Here is a 26,581-nt window from a genome sequence, read left to right as displayed (position 1 = left end):
CTCTTCTCCACCTGCAGTCGCATCAAGCTCACAGAGTTTGTATTGATGCTGCTCTTCTCCACATGTAGTCGCATCAAGCGCACAGAGTTTGTAATGATGCTGCTCTTCTCCACCTGCAGTCGCATCAAGCGCAAAGAGTTTGTATTGATGCTTCTCTTCACCACCTGCAGTCGCATCAAGCGCACAGGGTTTGTAATGATGCTGCTCTTCTCCATCTGCAGTCGCATCAAGCGCAAAAAGTTTGTAATGAAGCTGCTTTTCTCCACCTGCATTCGCATCAAGCGCACAGCGTTTGTATTCATGCTGCTCTTCTCCACCTGCAGTCGCATGAAGCGCACAGAGTTTGTATTGATACTGCTCTTCTCCACCAGCAGTCGCATCAAGCGAACAGTTTGTATTGATGCTGCTCTTCTCCACCTGCAGTCGCATCAAGCGCACAGAGTTTGTAATGATGCTGCTCTTCTCCACCTGCAGTCGCATCAAGCTCACAGTTATTATTGATAATGCTCTTCTCCACATCCAGTCGCATCAAACGCACAGAGTTTGTATTGATGCTGCTCTTCTCCACTTGCAGTCGCATCAAGCGCACAGAGTTTGTAATGATGCTGCTCTTCTCCACCTGCAGTCGCATCAAGCGCACAGAGTTTTTTAATGATGCTGCTCTTCTCCACCTGCAGTCGCATCAAGCGCACATAGTTTGTAATGATGCTGCTCTTCTCCACCTGCAGTCGCATCAAGCGCACAGAGTTTGTAATGATGCTGCTCTTCTCCACCTGCAGTCGCATCAAGCGCACAGAGTTTGTAATGATGCTGCTCTTCTCCACCTGCAGTCGTATCAAGCGCACAGAGTTTGTAATGATGCTGCTCTTCTCCACCTGCAGTCGCATCAAGCGCACAGAGTTTGTACTGATGCTGCTTTTCTCCACCAGCAGTCGCATCAAGCGCACGGAGTTTTTAATTATGCTGCTTTTCTCCACCTGCAGTCGCATCAAGCGCACAGAGTTTGTAATGATGCTGCTCTTCTCCACCTGCAGTCGCATCAAGCGCACAGAGTTTGTAATGATGCTGCTCTTCTCCACCTGCAGTCGCATCAAGCGCACAGAGTTTGTAATGATGCTGCTCTTCTCCACCTGCAGTTGCATCAAGCGCACAGAGTTTTTAATTATGTTGCTTTTCTCCACCTGCAGTCGCATCAAGCGCACAGAGTTTGTAATGATGCTGCTCTTCTCCACCTGCAGTCGCATCAAGCGCACAGAGTTTTTTAATGATGCTGCTCTTCTCCACCTGCAGTCGCATCAAGCGCACATAGTTTGTAATGATGCTGCTCTTCTCCACCTGCAGTCGCATCAAGCGCACAGAGTTTGTAATGATGCTGCTCTTCTCCACCTGCAGTCGCATCAAGCGCACAGAGTTTGTAATGATGCTGCTCTTCTCCACCTGCAGTCGCATCAAGCGCACAGAGTTTGTAATGATGCTGCTCTTCTCCACCTGCAGTTGCATCAAGCGCACAGAGTTTTTAATTATGTTGCTTTTCTCCACCTGCAGTCGCATCAAGCGCACAGAGTTTGTAATGATGCTGCTCTTCTCCACCTGCAGTCGCATCAAGCGCACAGTTTATTTTGATGCCGCTCTTCTGCTTTTAGACTGTCCTCAGCTCATGACTCAGTTGACCACATTATTCTGTCTCTTTAGAACAGTCTGATGGTGTTAAAGGCCGTGCACTGGTCAGATCGCACTGGTCAGATCGCACTGGTCAGATCGCACTGGTCAGATCGCACTGGTCAGATCGCACTGGTCAGATCGCACTGGTCAGATCGCACTGGTCAGATCGCACTGGTCAGATCGCACTGGTCAGATCGCACTGGTCAGATCGTACTGGTCAGATCGCACTGGTCAGATCGCACTGGTCAGATCGCACTGGTCAGATCGTACTGGTCAGATCGCACTGGTCAGATCGCACTGGTCAGATCGTACTGGTCAGATCGCACTGGTCAGATCGTACTGGTCAGATCGCACTGGTCAGATCGCACTGGTCAGATCGCACTGGTCAGATCGCCCTTCTCTGTTCACCCCGGCTTCATAAGTCTTAAACTGCCCTTTACACTGTGGTGTACCTCAGGGGTCCATCATAGGCCCAGTTCTCTTCAGTATTAGGATCAGTCTTTAGAGAACAGGATCTCTGGTTCTGTTGCTTTGCTAATGACGTTCTCGTTTACAGCCTCAGAGACATTCAAGAGACATTCAAGAGACATTCAAGAGACATTCAAGAGGCATTCAAGAGACATTCAAGAGACATTCAAGAGACATTCAAGAGACAATCAAGAGGCATTCAAGAGACATTCAAGAGGCATTCAAGAAGCATTCAAGAAGCATTCAAGAAGCATTCAAGAGGCATTCAAGAGGCATTCAAGAGACAGTCAAGAAGCATTCAAGAGGCATTCAAGAGGCATTCAAGAGGCATTCAAGAGACATTCAAGAGACATTCAAGAGTCATTCAGGAGACATTCAAGAGGCATTCAAGAGGCATTCAAGAGGCATTCAAGAGGCATTAAAGAGGCATTCAAGAGACATTCAAGAGACATTCAAGAGACATTCAAGAGACATTCAAGAGGCATTCAAGAGGCATTCAAGAGACATTCAAGAGGCATTCAAGAGGCATTCAAGAGACAGTCAAGAAGCATTCACGAGGCATTCAAGAGACATTCAAGAGGCATTCAAGAGGCATTCAAGAGTCATTCAGGAGACATTCAAGAGGTATTCAAGAGTCTTTCAGAAGACATTCAAGAGGCATTCAAGAGGCATTCAAGAGTCATTCAGGAGACATTCAAGAGGCATTCAAGAGGCATTCAAGAGGCATTCAAGAGGCATTCAAGAGACATTCAAGAGACATTCAAGAGGAATTCAAGAGTCATTCAGGAGACATTCAAGAGGCATTCAAGAGGCATTCAAGAGACATTCAAGAGACATTCAAGAGGCATTCAAGAGGCATTCAAGAGACATTCAAGAGACATTCAAGAGGCATTCAAGAGACATTCAAGAGAAGTTCAAGAGACATTCAAGAGACATTCAAGAGACATTCAAGAGACATTCAAGAGGCATTCAAGAGGCATTCAAGAGGCATTCAAGAGACATTCAAGAGGCATTCAAGAGACAGTCAAGAAGCATTCAAGAGGCATTCAAAAGGCATTCAAGAGACATTCAAGAGGCATTCAAGAGGCATTCAAGAGTCATTCAGGAGACATTCAAGAAGCATTCAAGAGGCATTCAAGAGGCATTCAAGAGGCATTCAAGAGGCATTCAAGAGACATTCAAGAGGCATTCAAGAGGCATTCAAGAGACATTCAAGAGGCATTCAAGAGGCATTCAGGAGACATTCAAGAGACATTCAAGAGACAATAAAGAAGTAAAGAGACAGTCAAGAGACATTCAAGAGACATTCAAGATACATTCAAGAGACATTCAAGAGATATTCAAGAGACATTCAAGAGACATTCAAGAGACATTCAAGAGATATTCAAGAGACATTCAAGAGACATTCAAGAGACATTCAAGAGATATTCAAGATACATTCAAGAGACATTCAAGAGACATTCAAGAGATATTCAAGAGACATTCAAGAGACATTCAAGAGGCATTCAAGAGACATTCAAGAGACATTCAAGAGACATTAAAGAGACATTCAAGAGACATTCAAGAAACATTCAAGAGACATTCAAGAGACATTCAAGAGGCATTCAAGAGGCATTCAAGAGGCATTCAAGAGACATTCAAGAGATATTCAAGAGACAATCAAGAGACATTCAAGAGACAGTCAAGACACAGTCAAGAGACAGTCAAGAGACAGTCAAATGACATTCAAGAGACATTCAAGAGACAGTAAAGAGACACTCAAGAGACATTCAAGAGGCATTCAAGAGGCATTCAAGAGACAGTAAAGAGACACTCAAGAGACATTCAAGAGGCATTCAAGAGGCATTCAAGAGACATTCAAGAGACATTCAAGAGATATTCAAGAGACATTCAAGAGACATTCAAGAGACATTCAAGAGACATTCAAGAGACATTCAAGAGACATTCAAGAGGCATTCAAGAGACATTCAAGAGGCATTCAAGAGACATTCAAGAGGCATTCAAGAGACAGTCAAGAAGCATTCAAGAGGCATTCAAAAGGCATTCAAGAGACATTCAAGAGGCATTCAAGAGGCATTCAAGAGTCATTCAGGAGACATTCAAGAAGCATTCAAGAGGCATTCAAGAGGCATTCAAGAGGCATTCAAGAGACATTCAAGAGACATTCAAGAGGCATTCAAGAGGCATTCAAGAGACATTCAAGAGGCATTCAAGAGGCATTCAAGAGGCATTCAGGAGACATTCAAGAGACATTCAAGAGACAATAAAGAAGTAAAGAGACAGTCAGGAGACATTCAAGAGACATTCAAGATACATTCAAGAGGCATTCAAGAGGCATTCAAGAGGCATTCAAGAGGCATTCAAGAGGCATTCAAGAGGCATTCAAGAGACATTCAAGAGGCATTCAAGAGGCATTCAAGAGACATTCAAGAGGCATTCAAGAGTCATTCAGGAGACATTCAAGAGACATTCAAGAGACAATAAAGAAGTAAAGAGACAGTCAAGAGACATTCAAGAGACATTCAAGATACATTCAAGAGACATTCAAGAGATATTCAAGAGACATTCAAGAGACATTCAAGAGATATTCAAGAGACATTCAAGAGACATTCAAGAGACATTCAAGAGGCATTCAAGTGACATTCAAGAGACATTCAAGAGGCATTCAAGAGGCATTCAAGAGTCATTCAGGAGACATTCAAGAGACATTCAAGAAGTAAAGAGACAGTAAAGAGACATTCAAGAGACATTCAAGAGACATTCAAGAGACATTCAAGAGGCATTCAAGAGGCATTCAAGAGACATTCAAGAGATATTCGAGAGACATTCAAGAGACATTCAAGAGACAGTCAAGAGACAGTCAAGAGACAGTCAAATGACATTCAAGAGACATTCAAGAGACATTCAAGAGACAGTAAAGAGACACTCAAGAGACATTCAAGAGGCATTCAAGAGGCATTCAAGAGACAGTAAAGAGACAGTAAAGACAGTAGGACTCTTACTCTTCTACGTTTAAATGAGAAAAAACTGAAACAGAAGTTTCTTCTGGTTCAGACCCTGAGGTCTCCACACTTTAATGGTGGATCATGGTCCTCTGTCTTCTTTTAACCTGCCTAGCTCCTCCTCTCTGCTCCTCCTCTCTGCTCCTCCTCTTTGCTCCTCCTCTCTGCTCCTCCTCTTTGCTCCTCCTCTCTGCTCCTCCTCTCTGCTCCTCCTCTTGGCTCCTCCTCTCTGCTCTCCTCTCTGCTCCTCCTCTTGGCTCCTCCTCTTGGCTCCTCCTCTCTGCTCCTCCTCTCTGCACCTCCTCTCTGCTCCTCCTCTCGGCTCCTCCTCTTGGCTCCTCCTCTCTGCTCTCCTCTCTGCTCCTCCTCTTGGCTCCTCCTCTTGGCTCCTCCTCTCTGCTCCTCCTCTCTGCCCCTCCTCTCTGCTCTCCTCTCTGCTCCTCCTCTTGGCTCCTCCTCTTGGCTTCTCCTCTCTGCTCCTCCTCTCTGCTCCTCCTCTCTGCTCTCCTCTCTGCTCCTCCTCTTGGCTCCTCCTCTTGGCTCCTCCTCTCTGCTCTCCTCTCTGCTCCTCCTCTTGGCTCCTCCTCTTGGCTCCTCCTCTCTGCTCCTCCTCTCTGCTCCTCCTCTCTGCTCTCCTCTCTGCTCCTCCTCTTGGCTCCTCCTCTTGGCTCCTCCTCTCTGCTCCTCCTCTCTGCTCCTCCTCTCTGCACCTCCTCTCTGCTCCTCCTCTTGGCTCCTCCTCTTGGCTCCTCCTCTCTGCTCCTCCTCTTGGCTCCTCCTCTCTGCTCCTCCTCTCTGCCCCTCCTCTCTGCTCTCCTCTCTGCTCCTCCTCTTGGCTCCTCCTCTTGGCTCCTCCTCTCTGCTCCTCCTCTCTGCTCCTCCTCTCTGCTCTCCTCTCTGCTCCTCCTCTTGGCTCCTCCTCTTGGCTCCTCCTCTCTGCTCTCCTCTCTGCTCCTCCTCTTGGCTCCTCCTCTCTGCCCCTCCTCTCTGCTCTCCTCTCTGCTCCTCCTCTTGGCTCCTCCTCTTGGCTCCTCCTCTTGGCTCCTCCTCTCTGCTCCTCCTCTCTGCTCTCCTCTCTGCTCCTCCTCTTGGCTCCTCCTCTTGGCTCCTCCTCTCTGCTCCTCCTCTCTGCTCCTCCTCTCTGCTCTCCTCTCTGCTCCTCCTCTTGGCTCCTCCTCTTGGCTCCTCCTCTCTGCTCCTCCTCTCTGCTCCTCCTCTCTGCACCTCCTCTCTGCTCCTCCTCTTGGCTCCTCCTCTTGGCTCCTCCTCTCTGCTCTCCTTTCTGCTCCTCCTCTTGGCTCCTCCTCTTGGCTCCTCCTCTCTGCTCCTCCTCTCTGCCCCTCCTCTCTGCTCTCCTCTCTGCTCCTCCTCTTGGCTCCTCCTCTTGGCTCCTCCTCTCTGCTCCTCCTCTCTGCTCCTCCTCTCTGCACCTCCTCTCTGCTCCTCCTCTTGGCTCCTCCTCTTGGCTCCTCCTCTCTGCTCCTCCTCTCTGCTCCTCCTCTCTGCACCTCCTCTCTGCTCCTCCTCTTGGCTCCTCCTCTTGGCTCCTCCTCTCTGCTCCTCCTCTCGGCTCCTCCTCTTGGCTCCTCCTCTTGGCTCCTCCTCTCTGCTCCTCCTCTCTGCCCCTCCTCTCTGCTCTCCTCTCTGCTCCTCCTCTTGGCTCCTCCTCTTGGCTCCTCCTCTCTGCTCCTCCTCTCTGCTCCTCCTCTCTGCTCTCCTCTCTGCTCCTCCTCTTGGCTCCTCCTCTTGGCTCCTCCTCTCTGCTCCTCCTCTCTGCTCTCCTCTCTGCTCCTCCTCTCGGCTCCTCCTCTTGGCTCCTCCTCTTGGCTCCTCCTCTCTGCTCCTCCTCTTGGCTCCTCCTCTCTGCTCCTCCTCTCTGCTCCTCCTCTTGGCTCCTCCTCTCTGCTCCTCCTCTCTGCTCCTCCTCTCTGCTCTCCTCTCTGCTCCTCCTCTTGGCTCCTCCTCTCTGCTCCTCCTCTCTGCTCTCCTCTCTGCTCCTCCTCTTGGCTCCTCCTCTTGGCTCCTCCTCTTGGCTCCTCCTCTTGGCTCCTCCTCTCTGCTCCTCCTCTCTGCTCTCATCTCTGCTCCTCCTCTTGGCTCCTCCTCTTGGCTCCTCCTCTCTGCTCCTCCTCTCTGCTCCTCCTCTCCGCCCCTCCTCTCTGCTCTCCTCTCTGCTCCTCCTCTTGGCTCCTCCTCTTGGCTCCTCCTCTTGGCTCCTCCTCTCTGCTCCTCCTCTCTGCTCTCCTCTCTGCTCCTCCTCTTGGCTCCTCCTCTTGGCTCCTCCTCTCTGCTCCTCCTCTCTGCTCCTCCTCTCTGCTCTCCTCTCTGCTCCTCCTCTTGGCTCCTCCTCTTGGCTCCTCCTCTCTGCTCCTCCTCTCTGCTCCTCCTCTCTGCACCTCCTCTCTGCTCCTCCTCTTGGCTCCTCCTCTTGGCTCCTCCTCTCTGCTCTCCTTTCTGCTCCTCCTCTTGGCTCCTCCTCTTGGCTCCTCCTCTCTGCTCCTCCTCTCTGCCCCTCCTCTCTGCTCTCCTCTCTGCTCCTCCTCTTGGCTCCTCCTCTTGGCTCCTCCTCTCTGCTCCTCCTCTCTGCTCCTCCTCTCTGCACCTCCTCTCTGCTCCTCCTCTTGGCTCCTCCTCTTGGCTCCTCCTCTCTGCTCCTCCTCTCTGCTCCTCCTCTCTGCACCTCCTCTCTGCTCCTCCTCTTGGCTCCTCCTCTTGGCTCCTCCTCTCTGCTCTCCTCTCTGCTCCTCCTCTTGGCTCCTCCTCTTGGCTCCTCCTCTCTGCTCCTCCTCTCTGCCCCTCCTCTCTGCTCTCCTCTCTGCTCCTCCTCTTGGCTCCTCCTCTTGGCTCCTCCTCTCTGCTCCTCCTCTCTGCTCCTCCTCTCTGCTCTCCTCTCTGCTCCTCCTCTTGGCTCCTCCTCTCTGCTCCTCCTCTCTGCTCTCCTCTCTGCTCCTCCTCTTGGCTCCTCCTCTTGGCTCCTCCTCTTGGCTCCTCCTCTCTGCTCCTCCTCTTGGCTCCTCCTCTCTGCTCCTCCTCTCTGCTCCTCCTCTTGGCTCCTCCTCTCTGCTCCTCCTCTCTGCTCCTCCTCTCTGCTCTCCTCTCTGCTCCTCCTCTTGGCTCCTCCTCTTGGCTCCTCCTCTCTGCTCCTCCTCTCTGCTCTCCTCTCTGCTCCTCCTCTTGGCTCCTCCTCTTGGCTCCTCCTCTTGGCTCCTCCTCTTGGCTCCTCCTCTCTGCTCCTCCTCTCTGCTCTCATCTCTGCTCCTCCTCTTGGCTCCTCCTCTTGGCTCCTCCTCTCTGCTCCTCCTCTCCGCCCCTCCTCTCTGCTCTCCTCTCTGCTCCTCCTCTTGGCTCCTCCTCTTGGCTCCTCCTCTCTGCTCCTCCTCTCTGCTCCTCCTCTCTGCTCTCCTCTCTGCTCCTCCTCTTGGCTCCTCCTCTTGGCTCCTCCTCTCTGCTCCTCCTCTCTGCTCCTCCTCTCTGCTCCTCCTCTCTGCTCTCCTCTCTGCTCCTCCTCTTGGCTCCTCCTCTTGGCTCCTCCTCTCTGCTCCTCCTCTCTGCTCTCCTCTCTGCTCCTCCTCTTGGCTCCTCCTCTTGGCTCCTCCTCTTGGCTCCTCCTCTCTGCTCCTCCTCTCTGCTCTCCTCTCTGCTCCTCCTCTTGGCTCCTCCTCTTGGCTCCTCCTCTCTGCTCCTCCTCTCTGCTCCTCCTCTCTGCACCTCCTCTCTGCTCCTGAGCTGAGTCATTCCTTTCATGTGTATTTTACTTGTTTGTCTCTTTGTTTTCTTGCACTTCAGAAATAACTTTGATAAATAACTTTTAATGACGTTTCATTGTTGTTTATTGTTGATTCAAAAATAAATCAGAAATTTAAAAATCAAACCAAAGTTGAACCACATTTTACAGAAGGTCACGTTTTAGCCCCTTTAAGAAACGAAACTAAAAACATTGTTTGGTTGTGGTTTTATTGCCCCCCTTGCACCTCCACAAACCTGACTCGTGCTTGGCCTTGTTTCCATGGAAATGTCGTTCCTTTGGCTTTACCTCATGAACCTGCAGAGAACCCTCGTCTCACCCGGAGATCCTTATTGTCTATGGGAGGTCTTGTTTATAGCAGATCTTCTACTGACAGTGTTTTTCAAACTTCCTGTAAGTTCTGTTCTTTTCCTCTGGATCTACTGCGTTGCAACAATGAAATTTCCCCACGTGGGATAATAAAGGATTATCTTATTTTATCTTACTATGATACAATATGGAATAGAACGTTTCTGTTTCCGTGGAATCATGCCGGACCTTTACCCGACCCCAGGAGTGTAAGGTCAAAGGTCAGGGAGTGTAAGGTCAAAGGTCAGAGCAGAACGTGGACTCCAAATGGAATTTGTAAGATTTTTTGTTTTTTTGCGAGATGTAGAAAAACACACGCCTCAAATGTACAAGCGAAGATGACATCCTTAGAACCTTCAGAACATTCAGACCCTTACGAACTTTCAGAACCTTTAAGAACTTTCAGAACCTTCAGAACCTTCAGAACCTTAAGAACTTTCAGAACCTTCTGAACCTTCAGAACCTTCAGAACTTTCAGAACCCTCAGAACCCTCAGAACTTTCAGAACTTTCAGAACCCTCAGAACCCTCAGAACCCTCAGACCCTTCAGAACCTTCAGAACCTTCAGAACTTTCAGAACTTTCAGACCCTTAAGAACTTTCAGAACTTTCAGACTCTTCAGAACCCTCAGAACCCTCAGACCCTTCAGAACCTTCAGAACCCTCAGACCCTTCAGACCCTTCAGAACCTTCAGAACCTTCAGAACTTTCAGAACCTTCAGAACCCTCAGACCCTTCAGACCCTTCAGAACTTTCAGAACTTTCAGACCCTTCAGAACCTTCAGAACGCTGCGTGTGTCCGTGTTCTTGGAGTTTTACTGTGAAAGGCGCGCTCGGATGTGTTCTCCCGGTGCTGTTTGAGTGACAGCTGCGGGTGCGGGGGGCCCATGGGGGGGCCATGGGGGGGCCATGGGGGGGCCCGGTGTCACAGTGAGTGGGAGCCCCAGCACACGCACCCGCACGCGCAGCAGAAGCGGGCAGCACCGGACAGTCGTGGCGGCCGCCTCTCACGTCTCTCCTGCCGCTTCAGTCAGCCGCGCTCTGCCCATGCACCCGGCCGTGCTCTGCGGCCCCTCACGGAACCTCGAACCCGCAACCTCACCCGCGTCCCGCCACCGGCTCCTCTCCCGCGGGTCTGATGACGGGCGGCCGCTTCGATTTTGACGATGGGGGCACGTACTGCGGAGGCTGGGAGGACGGCAAAGCGCACGGCCACGGCGTGTGCACGGGGCCCAAGGGCCAAGGGGAGTATTCTGGCTCCTGGTCCAACGGCTTTGAGATAGTGGGCGCGTACACCTGGCCCAGCGGGAACCAGTACCAGGGCTACTGGGCTCAGGGCAAGCGGCACGGGCTCGGCGTGGAGAACAAGGGCCGCTGGATTTACCGCGGCGAGTGGACGCACGGTTACAAGGGGCGCTACGGGCTGCGCCAGAGCCTCAGCACGCCCGCCAGGTACGAGGGCACCTGGACCAACGGACTGCAGGACGGGTACGGCGTGGAGACGTACGGGGACGGAGGTAAGTCCCGTCACAGTCCAGGGGGGACCAGAGCAGAGGAGCTGAGAGAGTGACCAGAGCAGGGGATACAAGACAAAACACCATCAAATACAATCTACTGCTGCTGCTGCTGCTGCTGCTGCTGTTGCTGTTGCTGTTGCTGTTGCTGTTGCTGTTGCTGTTGCTGTTGTTGTTGCTGTTGCTGTTGCTGTTGTTGTTGTTGTTGTTGTTGTTGTTGTTGTTGTTGTTGTTGTTGTTGTTGTTGTTGTTGTTGTTGTTGTTGTTGTTGTTGTTCCTCTGTCTCTGTTATGGTTGATTTATGATGGATAAACTTTTGTTCATTATTATTCCATGTCCTCAGGGTGAGTTTCTGCGTCCGGCAGTTTTTATGGACAGAATTTCTAGTCGCAGTCAGGGGTCAGAGGGTGTGGTCAGGGGTCGGAGGGTGTGGTCAGGGGTCAGAGGGTGTGGTCAGGGGTCGGAGGGTGTGGTCAGGGGTCGGAGGGTGTGGTCAGGGGTCAGAGGGTGTGGTCAGGGGTCGGAGGGTGTGGTCAGGGGTCAGAGGGTGTGGTCAGGGGTTGGGAGGGTGTGGTCAGGGGTCAGAGAGTGTGGTCAGGGGTCAGAAGGTGTGGTCAGGGGTCAGAGGGTGTGGTCAGGGGTCGGAGGGTGTGGTCAGGGGTCAGAGGGTGTGGTCAGGGGTCAGAGGGTGTGGTCAGGGGTCAGAAGGTGTGGTCAGGGGTCAGAGGGTGTGGTCAGGGGTCGGAGGGTGTGGTTAAGGGTCAGAGGGTGTGGTCAGGGGTCAGAGGGTGTGGTCAGGGGTCGGAGGGTGTGGTCAGGGGTCAGAGGATGTGGTCAGGGGTCGGAGGGTGTGGTCAGGGGTCGGAGGGTGTGGTCAGGGGTCAGAGGGTGTGGTCAGGGGTCAGAGGGTGTAGTCAGGGGTCAGAAGGTGTGGTCAGGGGTCAGAGGGTGTGGTCAGGGGTCGGAGGGTGTGGTCAGGGGTCAGAGGATGTGGTCAGGGGTCAGAGGGTGTGGTCAGGGGTCGGAGGGTGTGGTCAGGGGTCAGAGGGTGTGGTCAGGGGTCGGAGGGTGTGGTTAGGGGTCAGAGGGTGTGGTCAGGGGTCAGAGGGTGTGGTCAGGGGTCGGAGGGTGTGGTCAGGGGTCGGAGGGTGTGGTCAGGGGTCGGAGGGTGTGGTCAGGGGTCAGAGGGTGTGGTCAGGGGTCGGAGGGTGTGGTCAGGGGTCAGAAGGTGTGGTCAGGGATCAGAGGGTGTGGTCAGGGGTCGGAGGGTGTGGTCAGGGGTCAGAGGGTGTGGTCAGGGGTCGGAGGGTGTGGTCAGGGGTCGGAGGGTGTGGTCAGGGGTCAGAGGATGTGGTCAGGGGTCGGAGGGTGTGGTCAGGGGTCGGAGGGTGTGGTCAGGGGTCGGAGGGTGGGCCTCCAGACCCCGGCCATGGACTATATAGATCAGGGGTGTCAAACACATTTGGGTCGCGGGCCGAACATAACGTAAAACATAAAACTATTAAAAATATAAGAAATAAATAGCTTTATAAAGCCTACGCTGTTTTTGAAGCAATTACTTACCAACTTCTGCTCAAAAGTGCTTAAAGTGCACTTCTCCCTCACAGCTCACACAGCAGTGCAGCAGAGCGGCAGGCAGTTTGGCGGCATTGTGGGACGCGTAGTTTTAGCGCTAAAACGGTTACGGATGTAACTATGGTTCTATGAATCGATTTTTAAATTATTAGGCCCGAGCGCCACAAGCTGCGAGAGGCCTATTAATCTCGTAAGGCCGTGCGAAGCACTGCTGCGAAAGTGCGCACGTAGTGCGCACGAAATCGAGCGCGAAGCGCTCGCCCACTTCCAAACACTTACTAACGCACTCCTCCCTCACGCACGCCCCGTGCATACTAATTAGTAGTAGGAAAATGGAACATTACCGTTGTAAACGGGCGAAGCCCGTGCAAAAGTGCGCACTAAACGAGCACTTTACATTGGGATGTGGTCGTCATCCCCATATAAAGCACTCATTCGCACTAAGTAGCTCACGAATACGTTCCATCTCTTGCATGTTCCGTTCATATAAACATGTAATGCAAAAATGTAACATTATTACTGTATAGAGGGCCAAAAACACAAAGTGGGCGGAACCCACTCAAAATTAACGAAAGTACCCGTCAGTGACCAGGGACCCACACCATGAGGTAGGAAAGCGCGAGCGCTTTCCGAAAATGTATAGTTTATGATATTTGAAAAATGGGAAACATTGTTTTCGCATCGGAATATTTCTTCTTCTTCTTCTTCTTCTTCTTCTTCTTCTTCTTCTTCTTCTTCTTCTTCTTCTTCTTCTTCTTCTTCTTCTTCTTCTTCTTCTTCTTCTTCTTCTTCTTCTTCTTCTTCTTCTTCTTCTTCTTCTTCTTCTTCTTCTTCTTCTTCTTCTTCTTCTTCTTCTTCTTCTTCTTCTTCTTCTTCTTCTTCTTCTTCTTCTTCTTCTTCTTCTTCTTCTTCTTCTTCTTCTTCTTCTTCTTCTTCTTCTTCTTCTTCTTCTTCTTCTTCTTCTTCTTCTTCTTCTTCTTCTTCTTCTTCTTCTTCTTCTTCTTCTTCTTCTTCTTCTTCTTCTTCTTCTTCTTCTTCTTCTTCTTCTTCTTCTTCTTCTTCTTCTTCTTCTTCTTCTTCTTCTTCTTCTTCTTCTTCTTCTTCTTCTTCTTCTTCTTCTTCTTCTTCTTCTTCTTCTTCTTCTTCTTCTTCTTCTTCTTCTTCTTCTTCTTCTTCTTCTTCTTCTTCTTCTTCTTCTTCTTCTTCTTCTTCTTCTTCTTCTTCTTCTTCTTCTTCTTCTTCTTCTTCTTCTTCTTCTTCTTCTTCTTCTTCTTCTTCTTCTTCTTCTTCTTCTTCTTCTTCTTCTTCTTCTTCTTCTTCTTCTTCTTCTTCTTCTTCTTCTTCTTCTTCTTCTTCTTCTTCTTCTTGGGACCAACCCCCCTATTTTTCACCCAGTGAACATTGACGAAAAGTCACAAAAATCTGCACACCTCTAAAAAATCGTGCCTCTCTACATTCTGGCTATTTCCCTTTTCTAAAATAAAAAAAATTGGCGCGTCAGCGCCCCCAAATGTACCAAAAATGCATTGAGAGATAGGAAATGACCCCAAAAAAATCTGATCGTAGAATCATGAAATTTGGCGCAGAGGTCGATGGTGAAAAAATGGTGAACAAAACAAAGAACATGACACTGAACATACAGTTTCTATACAAATATTCAAATAGTCCTATACGTTTAGTCCGGCATCTCAACTAGCCCAAAGTCTTTGGAATTTGTTCATTTTCATATTTGTTTGAATTTCTTTTCCATTTTTTGAATATCCATGATAAATTCAGTCCTGTCCTTAGGACATTTTGTGTCATAATTATTTTTTTGCTTGTCTTTTTCCTGCCACAAAGATATTGGCTGATTGTGTCCATGGCTGGAGGTATGAGGTACACATTGTTCTGAAGTCATGTCAAAAACAGTAGCACTTTATTGATAAAACAAGAAAATCCTGTATTGTGTCCCATGGGAGAAATGTGTCCCGGGACAAGGGTCTGAAGGTTCACTAGTCCGAAGGTTCACTAGTCCAAAGGTTCACTAGTCCAAAGGTTCACTAGTCCAAAGGTTCACTAGTCCGATAGTCGCATTCTCTGCCCGTGCGTGCTGCTGCTCACCCGTGTGGATGATGGAGTCCGTTGTGTCCAGTCCGGCGCCGTCTTGTTTCACCGTCGCTACAATCCATAGACACGGCGGGAGTCGGCGAGGCGCGAGGTAAATCCCAAAGTCAGGGACCTTGTTATCATGCTTTTCGGTACCGGTATTGTCCATTTCTTGCAGGAGTCACGCAGCAGTTTGATCCTGTTATTATTGTGGCAGTGACAAACAAGTTGATATTAAGAACAGGATGGTTCCCTGTGTTTGAATTCTGGCAAAAGAAAACAGGTGTCAGGAACAGAAATCAAATCGGCCAAAATAAGAAGAGGAAGAAGTAAATTTAGACACTTATAAACAGTTAATGAAAAAGAGGGATTTTGGCTGTAAATAAAATCATCTCTAATGTCAAACTTGTGAAAATGCTTTTGAATAAAAGCTTTTTTGTTGAGGAAAAAATCTGAATTTATTTATTTCAAAAATTGAAAAATAATTTATACTTTGTGGTTGTTTAACAGTTCAGTTCAATATCATCTTTTAAACAATGATAAGAAATTATAATGTTTACATTTATATTCTTCTTGCCTGTTGACATATTTCCTTGAATTATAATATTAATGTTTTATGAAGAAAGAAAATCTTTTCAAATTGAAATTATTTTTGTATTTATATTTCGTCCGCCTGTTCAATATGTTTCATTTAAAAATCCCAAGATAAAATAACTGCGGCCTTACACAAAAATAAGATGCCAAAAAAGCCTCGAGTGATTCAACAACAGGGGCCTTGAGCCACTACATTATAACACTTCAGTCTTTGCACATTCTCTAAAGACTTTGTGCATCTCATCTTTGGAGGATGCATTGTCATTGCAGATTCCATAAGTCTGTGTGCAGTTTTTTCATTTCCATCCATCCATCTTCTGCCGCTTTATCCGGGGCCGGGTCGCGGGGGCAGCAGTCTGAGCAGGGACTCCCAGACTTCCTACTCCCCAGACATTTCCTCTCACTCCTCCGGGGGGATCCCGAGGCGTTCCCAGGCCAGCCGAGAGACATAGTCTCTCCAGCCTGTCCTGGGTCTTCCCCGGGGCCTCTTCCCAGTGGGACATGCCTGAAACACCTCCCGAGGGAGGCGCCCAGGAGGCTCCGGAACAGATGCCCGAGCCACTTCAGCTGGAGGAGCAGCGGCTCTACTCTGAGCTCCCCCTTGTGGCCGAGCTCCTCACCTTATCTCTAAGGGAGCGCCAAGCCACACTCATTTCGACCGCTTGTATCCGCGATCTTGTTCTTTCGGTCACTACCCAAAGCTCATGACCATAGGTGAGGGTAGGAACGTAGACCGACCGGTAAATAGAGAACTTTGCCTTTCGGCTCAGCTCCCTCTTTACCACAACAGTCGATGCAGCGACTGCATCACTGCAGCCGCTGCACCGATCCGCCTGTCGATCTCACGCTCCATCCTTCCCTCACTCGTGAACAAGACCCCGAGATACTTGAACTCCTCCACTTGGGGCAAGGACACCCCACCCACCTGAAGAGGGCAAGCCACCTTTTTCCGGTCGAGAACCATGACCTCGGATTTGGAGCTGATTCTCATCCCAGACGCTTCACATTCGGCTGCAAACCGTCCCAGTGCAGCTGCAGGTCCGGGTTTGATGGAGCCATCAGGACAACATCGTCTGCAAACAGCAGAGATGAGATCCTGTGGTCCCCAAACCGGACACCCTCCGACCCCTGACCACACCCTCCGACCCCTGACCACACCCTCCGACCCCTGACTGCGCCTAGAAATTCTGTCCATAAAAATTATGAACAGAACCGGTGACAAAGGGCAGCCCTGGTGGAGTCCAACATGCACTGGGAACAGGTCTGACTTACTGCCGGCAATGCGAACACAGCTCCTGCTCCGGTCATACAGGGACCGGACAGCCCTGAGCAAAGTTTTTTCATTTCTATAGGTACAATTTCATTTCGAAATGTGTTCAGTTTGCAGTTTGGGACTCTAAACCTTCTCCATGAGTCCATGAGTCAAAGTAATAATCTGTGATTTAAGTCTAAACCAAGTTGACACGTCATATCGTAAAATTGATTCAATGCATGCTCTGTAAAACACTCCATGTCGCCTAAAACTCTTGAGCAGGCAAATTGCACATGATGGGGGGGGGGGGGGGGGGGGGTGAGAGTCAAAATAAACTCATGCCACCTGCTCTATTTTCCATAAGTGTAAGGCTATAGTGGGTGGTATGACATGCATTAGGACACAGTGTAAAAAGAAGAGGTGAACTAAGACAGCCTTGTGGTCTTGTGGTGCCCCGGTGCCACTTGGATGTCTGACAGTCTTGGATGAACTTGTTGCTGTCTTCCCAGGAGGAAGGCCTGAACTAATGTCCATCCACAATATTTTAACATCATATGATCTCATCAACTGGACAGTCACAAAAACATGGAAATGTTGGGCCGCCAACAGAATTATTTCCAAATGTGTTATTTTGTGTTCCTCCATAGAGATGTACATTTATTTTCCCATTCTTTGTCAGTTGGAAAGAAAAGAGTCCGATTTATATGCCTTTATAAAGATTTCACTTAGAAGGTTGTAATGTAGTATTTCTACTAGTGTAGTGTTATTCATGTCCTCCTACTCATGAAAGAGGGCGATGTTCAAAGTTGATATTGATGAATGTATTGGATCAAGAGTTCAGTGTGGATATGTTTAATATGTATGTTTTCATAGTTATGAGGGGCACTGGCCTTCATTAGGAAATGAACAATTCTCAAATCAAATATCTAAATGAATGAATTAATGAAAATGAGTAGTTGATGAATGAACACTTACCCACCTGTAGTTTTTGAACATTTATTGACCAGATAATTAAACATTAAATATGAATATGGAGTTTTAAAATGAGTCAATAACAGTTGACACAAGTCTGGTAACACTATGGGATAAAACAAACAAAGATGACGTTCCACAGCCCCATTGGAAAACAGCCCACATCGTAAGCTAACGAGGCTAACATGGCTTCACCGCCAGAGAAACGGGTACCGCCGGCCCAGATTAAGATTCTCATGACTTCTTTGCATCGGAAGGGGGAGAAAATATAACTAATCATCAGTTATTGCTCAATATGTCCGAAATAAGATGCAAAATACAACGTGATCTGGAGTCTCTCAGAGCCGAGGTGATCGCTGCCATGGGCCGTATCTGCTGCAGTAGTCGCTGAGCTGAAAGCAGAGGGAGTAACCGGAGCACGCATGGAGGAAGTGGAGCAGCATGTTTCAGATAATACAGACGATCTCCAGACAGTAAGGGCCCAGATGGAGGCGCTTGTGGGCCAGATGGAGGCGCTTGTGGGCCAGATGGAGGCGCTTGTGGGCCAGATGGAGGCGCTTGTGGGCCAGATGGAGGCGCTGTGGGCCAGATGGAGGCGCTGTGGGCCAGATGGAGGCGCTGTGGGCCAGATGGAGGCGCTGTGGGCCAGATGGAGGCGCTGTGGGCCAGATGGAGGCGCTGTGGGCCAGATGGAGGCGCTGTGGGCCAGATGGAGGCACTGTGGGCCAGAGTGACGACACAGGAGTCAGAGAACAATAACATAAAAAATAAGATCCTTGATTAGGAGTCCAGATCACATCGTCCTAACCTGAGGCTTGTGGGCGTAGAAGGAGAAGGAGAAGAAATGGATACAAAACGCTTTTTGGAGATTATTCCTTGATGGCTCAGGAGTTGAAGTCCCTCTCATCTCAATCGAAAGAGCACATCGCCTGGGCAACCAAGACCAGCATCTGATAAACCATGAGGCCTGTTGTTTTTGACCAGAGAGATTAAACACATTCAATGTGGTGTGATCAATACAATCAAGCCAACGGCATCAGAAATGTTACAAGTAGAATCCTTCAATATGAACGGCACTGAACCCAATCAAACCAACAAAGATTTAGAATAAAATAAAAAAGTAAATATTTATAAGGAATATAAATTGTGACCAGGACATAAAAAAACAAATGAAATTATCAGAATCAGATTCTTTCCGTTGTCAACGAACAGAATTCACAAACTTAGGAATTTGCTTTGGTGATTCGGTGCAAAATAAAACAATAAACAATGATAAAACAAATTATATAAGTATATAGTATAATATAGTTTATATAAATTCTGTTATAAACAATCCTATTATTCATTATACAAAGGCAAACTGAATTTTAGATATTTAGGCGTGGTACTATCAAAAATTGAACCTCATCCCATACTTGAGTCTAAGTCAAAGGATTGAAACAATAAAAATGTATGTTTTACCTAGATCTCTCTATTTGTTCTGGACTCCTCCGATTTCCATCCCCAACCGGCTGTTTGATTCAAAACATAAAAAGGAAGAACTGGGACTGGGTTTTGCCCCGTCTGAACAAATACTATATTTCAGCTCAGATCAGAGCGTTTCTGGTGTGAGCCAGAATGTGGTGCTCAATGGTCTTATACTGAGAGTCATGTGGTGCCGGGGGTTCCTGTACAGGTCTTATACTGAGAGTAATGTGGTGCCGGGGGTTCCTGTACAGGTCTTATACTGAGAGTCATGTGGTGCCGGGGGTTCCTGTACAGGTCTTATACTGAGAGTAATGTGGTGCCGGGGGTTCCTGTACAGGTCTCATACTGAGAGTCATGTGGTGCCGGGGGTTCCTGTACAGGTCTTATACTGAGAGTAATGTGGTGCCGGGGGTTCCTGTACAGGTCTTATACTGAGAGTCATGTGGTGCCTGAGGTTCCTGTACAGGTCTTATGCTGAGAGTCATGTGGTGCCGGGGGTTCCTGTACAGGTCTTATACTGAGAGTCATGTGGTGCCGGGGGTTCCTGTACAGGTCTTATACTGAGAGTCATGTGGTGCCGGGGGTTCCTGTACAGGTCTTATACTGAGAGTCATGTGGTGCCGGGGGATTCTGTACAGGTCTTATACTGAGAGTCATGTGGTGCCGGGGGTTCCTGTACAGGTCTTATACTGAGAGTCATGTGGTGCCGGGGGTTCCTGTACAGGTCTTATACTGAGAGTCATGTGGTGCCGGGGGTTCCTGTACAGGTCTTATACAGAGTCATGTGGTGCCGGGGGATTCTGTACAGGTCTTACTGCAGATGACAGACGCTTGAGTCTGACGGAGGAAGTGAAGAATCCCTGGGTCAAATCTGTTCTTACAACATGGAAGGAGAGGATCAGAACAAACTAAACACAGATGTTAAAAACTGGTCGGTTTATGACCAAAGGTTTTGTACCAAATAGAACTGACCTGAGACTCAAGGTCTGGATTACAAAAGGTCTAAAGGTCTTTACCAGATTGTAAAGGAGGATCATCTGAAAAGATTTGATGAGTTGAAAGAATCCATTGACTTGGAGAAACAGGACTTTTATAGATTTGTACAAATAAGAAGTTATTATAATCAAGAAATTTAAAGAAATGATGATCAGAGCCTTTTGACTGAAATATTTATTAAAGCTTATAAATCTGAACTTTTCAGGGGATTAATATCTAAATTATACAAATGTATGAACAGTCTGGATAGTCACTGATTACATTACAAGAGTGGGAAAGTATTTGTACATCTCACTGGAGAACCACAGGGTCACAGGAGGGAATTCTGTTGGAAAAGTGTGTCTGGTTTCTTTATAAGCCAATGTCAAAGTGCCCATTCCTCACAGGGAAATGCAGACTGTTGGAGAGGATGTGGCAGCACACTGTCACGTGAGTGTGGACACTGTCACGTGTGTGTGGACACTGTCACGTGTGTGTGGACACTGTCACGTGTGTGTGGACACTGTCACGTGTGTGTGGACACTGTCACGTGAGTGTGGACACTGTCACGTGAGTGTGGACACTGTCACGTGAGTGTGGACACTGTCACGTGAGTGTGGACACTGTCACGTGAGTGTGGACACTGTCACGTGAGTGTGGACACTGTCACGTGAGTGTGGACACTGTCACAGCAGCTTCACTCTGTCATGTTCAGACTTTATTACACTCTGACCTGTGTTTTTACCTGTGGCTCCTGATCTGTCCAGCTTTGCACTGGTTTAGATGTTTTCCTCACAGAGCATCATCACTGAAGTGTTTTCTTGTTGTTAGCTCCACATTAGCTCCACATTAGCGCCACATTAGCTTCACATTAGCTCTACATTAGCTCTACATTAGCTCCACATTAGCTCCACATTAGCTCCACATTAGCTCCACATTAGCTCCACATTAGCTCCACATTAGCTCCACATTAGCTCCACATTAGCTCCACATAAGCTCCACATAAGCTCCACATAAGCTCCACATAAGCTCCACATAAGCTCCACCTTAGCTCCAAATTAGCTCCAAATTAGCTCCACATAAGCTCTACATTAGTGCCATATTAGCTCTAGATTAGCTTCACATTAGCTTCACATTAGCTCCACATTAGCTCCACATTAGCTCTACATTAGCTCCCCATTAGCTCTAGATTAACTTCACCTTAGCTCCACATTAGCCTCACATTAGCCTAACATTAGCTCCACATTAGCTCCACATTAGTTTCACATTAGCTCCACATTAGTTTCACATTAGCTCCACATTAGCTCCACATTAGTTTCACATTAGCTCCGCTTTGAGCACAGCTCTACGTCCACAAAACCGTCTCCTTTCTTTCTTCCACGTGTTTCCCAAAACCACATGTCTTTTTTCTCGCTCAGACCTCTGCCAAGTCAGCTCTGTGAAGTTTTGTCCAAATCGGCCCTCAGCCTTCTGTGGGCCCTCAGCCTTCTGAAAGATGAAAACATCTGGCGCATCTTTGACAGGCGTGTTGTAGGAGGAGGAGTCATGTGTGTAGAGCAGGGGACTCGGACACTTGGGGGAACCCGGTGTTGATGAAAATGGTGGAGGAGGTGTCCACTCTCCAATTGCATAGTGTTCATTCCAAGATGGTGTAGTGTAGCATATATAATGCTGCAGTGCATTAAAATTGGAGTTGGACTAGTACCAGAAGTTTAAGGTTCGGCTCGGAGGAAAATGAGGTGTATTCAATGAGACAACTGACAAAAATGCTTGTAGCGCTGAGTGGTGTTATTTACAGTGATTGACAAATATATACAATATTTACAGTTGTGCACAATTAGAATAATGGTCCATATTTCTGAACTTAATCAGTTCAACGCGTTAACAAAGTTCCAAGTGCAGTGCTGCATAGCTCAGTCCACAAAAATAGAATCCACGGGTAACTTCCAAGGGTTTCAGAGTATGAATCAGTTTATCCACTAGCAGGGGATATTGTGTAGGATATAATGTATGTGTGGGGAGCGGCTGCAGCGCCTCCTACCGCACCGGCAGATGTTTGCACTCTCTCGGTTCATTCTGGTTTCTTTAGCTCGCCATCCAGTTCTGGAACCTGGCCTGTTCAAAACAGGACCATGAATAAACAACAAAATTATTATTATTAATTAATAATAAATTATAATTCAATCTTAGATCATGCTTAGATACAATATTTCATGTCATCTGTTCATCTCAATCAGTAATTAATATTCCCAGTGTTTGGGCATAAATAGTTAGTGTTGAGCATAAAGTGAAATAAACATTTAATAATTTAACTTTAAATCATTAGATTTCAGTGTCAGATTCAGCAAAAGTTGAAGTGCAAAATTGATACAATTTAACATGAACGAGTGCAGCCAGCGCCCGCACCGGCTGACAAGTCCGTGTGAACTGATTCAATCAACAGTAGCATAGCATGTTAGCTTCGAACAATAACAAAGCACTCACCAGGTCCACTTTAAGTATATCAGTCAAACAAAACACAAGATCACAGGCAGAGGCATCTGCAAAGTCGATGGCATAACAGTGAATAAGCAGAATATTCGTAAAATGTAACGTTTAGAGGGCTAACCGCCTACCTGCAGCCGCTTAACAACCTGGAGGCCCACACTCCTCCCGAACAACCGCGCGCGGCCATGTTTTAAAGAGCTTAGCGCCGCAAATCTCGCGATACGTGAGCGAAGTCTCGCGATAGTTCGGCAGAGACGGACCAGGCAGGCAAAAATGAAGCAAAGGGACCAGGCAAGCAAAACGGAGGCAGAAACGGTCCAGGAGCAGAAAATCACCTGGGTTACAGTAGCTTGGCCCGGAGTTTGTACAACCAAAGTGTAGTCCTCCTGCTGGTGCCAGAGTCATGACTAAACATGGACCGGCCTCCTGCTGGTGCCAGAGTCAGGACTAAACATGGACCGGCCTCCTGCTGGTGCCAGAGTCAGGACTAAACATGGAGCGGCCTCCTGCTGGTGCCAGAGTCAGGACTAAACATGGACCGGCCTCCTGCTGGTGCCCAGAGTCAGGACTAAACATGGACCGGCCTCCTGCTGGTGCCAGAGTCAGGACTAAACATGGACCGGCCTCCTGCTGGTGCCAGAGTCAGGACTAAACATGGACCGGCCTCCTGCTGGTGCCAGAGTCAGGACTAAACATGGACCGGCCTCCTGCTGGTGCCCAGAGTCAGGACTAAACATGGACCGGCCTCCTGCTGGTGCCAGAGTCAGGACTAAACATGGACCGGCCTTCTGCTGGTGCCAGAGTCAGGACTAAACATGGAGCGGCCTCCTGCTGGTGCCAGAGTCAGGACTAAACATGGACCGGCCTCCTGCTGGTGCCCAGAGTCAGGACTAAACATGGACCGGCCTCCTGCTGGTGCCAGAGTCAGGACTAAACATGGACCGGCCTCCTGCTGGTGCCAGAGTCAGGACTAAACATGGACCGGCCTCCTGCTGGTGCCAGAGTCAGGACTAAACATGGACCGGCCTCCTGCTGGTGCCCAGAGTCAGGACTAAACATGGACCGGCCTCCTGCTGGTGCCAGAGTCAGGACTAAACATGGACCGGCCTCCTGCTGGTGCCAGAGTCAGGACTAAACATGGACCGGCCTCCTGCTGGTGCCAGAGTCAGGACTAAACATGGACCGGCCTCCTGCTGGTGCCAGAGTCAGGACTAAACATGGAGCGGCCTCCTGCTGGTGCCAGAGTCAGGACTAAACATGGACCGGCCTCCTGCTGGTGCCCAGAGTCAGGACTAAACATGGACCGGCCTCCTGCTGGTGCCAGAGTCAGGACTAAACATGGACCGGCCTCCTGCTGGTGCCAGAGTCAGGACTAAACATGGACCGGCCTCCTGCTGGTGCCAGAGTCAGGACTAAACATGGACCGGCCTCCTGCTGGTGCCAGAGTCAGGACTAAACATGGACCGGCCTCCTGCTGGTGCCAGAGTCAGGACTAAACATGGACCGGCCTCCTGCTGGTGCCAGAGTCAGGACTAAACATGGACCGGCCTCCTGCTGGTGCCAGAGTCAGGACTAAACATGGACCGGCCTCCTGCTGGTGCCAGAGTCAGGACTAAACATGGACCGGCCTCCTGCTGGTGCCAGAGTCAGGACTAAACATGGACCGGCCTCCTGCTGGTGCCAGAGTCAGGACTAAACATGGACCGGCCTCCTGCTGGTGCCAGAGTCAGGACTAAACATGGACCGGCCTCCTGCTGGTGCCAGAGTCAGGACTAAACATGGACCGGCCTCCTGCTGGTGCCAGAGTCAGGACTAAACATGGACCGGCCTCCTGCTGGTGCCAGAGTCAGGACTAAACATGGACCGGCCTCCTGCTGGTGCCAGAGTCAGGACTAAACATGGACCGGCCTCCTGCTGGTGCCAGGTTCTACTCTGAGATGTTTTGTTCAGCTGTGTTTGACTGAAAGGATTTTATTTGAACTCTTCTCTTTTATGTCTTAAACTGTTTTGTGATTTATGTCATTTCTTTGTCATTTTCTTCCTGTTGTGAAGCACTTTGAATTGCCTTGTGTTTGGAATGTGTTCTACAAATAAACGTGCCTTGCCTAGTGTAGGGTATTCATACTCGTTGCCTCCTCACACAGAGTTCTTTAGGTCCACAGAGCTCTTTAGGTCCACAGAGCTCTTTGGGTCCTCAGAGTTCTTTAGGTCCTCAGAGCTCTTTGGGTCCTCAGAGCTCTTTGGGTCCTCAGAGCTCTTTGGGACCTCAGAGCTCTTTAGGTCCACAGAGCTCTTTGGGTCCTCAGAGTTCTTTAGGTCCTCAGAGCTCTTTGGGTCCTCAGAGCTCTTTGGGTCCTCAGAGCTCTTTGGGACCTCAGAGCTCTTTGGGACCTCAGAGCTCTTTGGGACCTCAGAGCTCTTTGGGTCCTCAGAGTTCTTTAGGTCCTCAGAGCTCTTTGGGTCCTCAGAGCTCTTTGGGTCCTCAGAGCTCTTTGGGACCTCAGAGCTCTTTGGGACCTCAGAGCTCTTTGGGACCTCAGAGCTCTTTGGGACCTCAGAGCTCTTTGGGACCTCAGAGCTCTTTGGGACCACTGTTGAGACTGATACTTTAGCCCAGAGTTTAAAGTCCACGTCGTAAGCGTGTGTCTTGACAGGAGCCATTTCGGGGTCCTTATTTCGGGGTCCTTATTTCGGGGTCCTTATCACTCCGCGGTGCTCCTGACTTTGGTAGCCGTAATGTTGTAGTAATAATGTAGTTTATATTTTGACTGAGCGCCGCGAGCGCCGTGAACCACACAAAATGGCCCCGGGGTCAGTAAACACAAGCAGAATGAATCCATGTATGAAGCGCTCTGGATTATAAAGCGCACCCACGGTTTTGATGAAAATGAAAGGCTTTTAAGTGCGCCTTATAGTGCGGAAAGTACGGTTCATACGATAGTCCACATTCAGAATGGAGAGTGGTCTGTGTGAGGCACAGTCACGTCGGTCCTTCCCCTCTTTTAAGGATATGATGGCAACTCAGAGCGATCTGAGCTTTTTTAAGCGCCAGTTAAAAGTTGACAAAAGCAGGCGTGTTTGTGTACAAAAAAGATTGTACTTGGTCTTGTCTATTAAAATTACATTATTCTGCCTCGTATTTTAAAAATGTTCTTTCTGTGTATTGTTTTTTTAGCTTCCAAGCTAAAAATGATTTTCTATGAGACCAGGTCATTCATCTCAGCCCTTGTCTTTTATTTTCTCTAGCATTTGAGAATCCTTGTTTTCTGCACGTTTAGTTTCCAACAGCGTTAGTTTGTTCTGTAAATTGTTATCATGTAATATTTTCTGTCCCTTGCCCCTCAAAACTTGCTTAACTGCATCGCAGAGAACGGGTGGAGTCATTGATTAGGACATTTTTACTTTTTTAATGAAAAACGATGTAATCTCTGTAACCGACAGTGTTTATTCCCTCATGTGTGTTCTGTATAGTCTGTAGTGTGGTCTGCAGGAGCGGGTTGTAATGCCATGCACAGGTCAGGCTCTGGCTCCTGTAGTGGGCTGTGGCGAGCTGAGGCGTCGAGCTTTCCACTGGAGAATGTCAGAATGTGCTATTTTTAAGATAGAGGTAACTGGAGCTGGTGAAGTCTGTGAGCGGCAGCAGCGCGCTCTTCTGAGGCGTCTTCCAGTGCTTTTTTTATTTGAACACTAGGCTGTCAAATGAATCATTTTTAAATCATTATTACAATTGCTGCTCCATTTATTCATTTCGTACTTTTCTACTTTGGGCCTTTGGTGGGGTACAAACAGAGACATGAGACACACAGACAAACATTCACTCTCACATTCATTCACTCAGGACATTTTTGACAAGAGTTGTCACTTTACCTCACACATGTGTGTTTGGACCCGGAGACTCGGATTTTGATATTATTTCCATTTTGTTTATCTGCTAAATGAAACAATTTAAATAAATCACAATGTAGTCTATTGGCAATTTTGTGTTTAGTTCAGTTTGATGATTAGAATATAGCCCTGAAAGTTTAATTGAAAAAACATAGGGTTTGTGTTTATGATATATGCTACATATATGATTAGACATACAATCCCCATCAGACTTAGGTTTTGTACGTTTTACTTTGCATTATATTTGTCTTGATATCATTTATTTGACTAAATGTATTTAAAAATGGGTGTTGATCCCATGTCAGCGCATCTCTGCCCCGCCCCGAGCAGCAGAAGCCCCTCCTCTTTGGTCTTGATAATAGAACAGACACATCATCACTCTCCTCTATTTTACTACTAACCCAATTATACTAAGTAAAGGTGTCTAAGGGGCCTGAGTTCTACAGAAAACTTGAAAGTCTTAAAAAATATATACCTTTTTGTGTGTCAATTACTAACGTCTTTACATACATAAAGCCAAAAACGGTTATAGTCTTTAAAGGTTGATGCAT

The 26,581-nt window shown here is 48.3% G+C and overlaps 1 protein-coding gene across 2 annotated transcripts in view; it reads left to right on the top strand.

Moving 5' to 3' along the window:
- The first annotated feature begins 10,167 nt into the window (after nt 1-10,167).
- LOC140356773 (junctophilin-1-like) overlaps nt 10,168-26,581 on the top strand; it is a 268,226-nt gene continuing 251,812 nt past the window's right edge. The window contains exon 1 of one of the 2 annotated variants that reach the window (XM_072441966.1): nt 10,168-10,741. In XM_072441966.1, coding sequence (XP_072298067.1) covers nt 10,363-10,741 — 379 coding nt within the window. In that variant the 5' untranslated portion in view covers nt 10,168-10,362. The remainder of the gene's footprint in view (nt 10,742-26,581) is intronic. The other variant, XM_072441967.1, reaches the window with a different exon arrangement.

The sequence above is a fragment of the Eucyclogobius newberryi genome, unplaced genomic scaffold (genome assembly GCF_026437365.1).
Source record: "Eucyclogobius newberryi isolate DKJ021-1_F unplaced genomic scaffold, fEucNew1.0.hap1 SCAF_12, whole genome shotgun sequence".
In the NCBI taxonomy this organism is placed as follows: domain Eukaryota; kingdom Metazoa; phylum Chordata; class Actinopteri; order Gobiiformes; family Gobiidae; genus Eucyclogobius; species Eucyclogobius newberryi.
The sequence above is the reverse complement of the archived record's forward strand: the minus strand, read 5'-3'. Positions and strand labels throughout refer to the sequence as shown.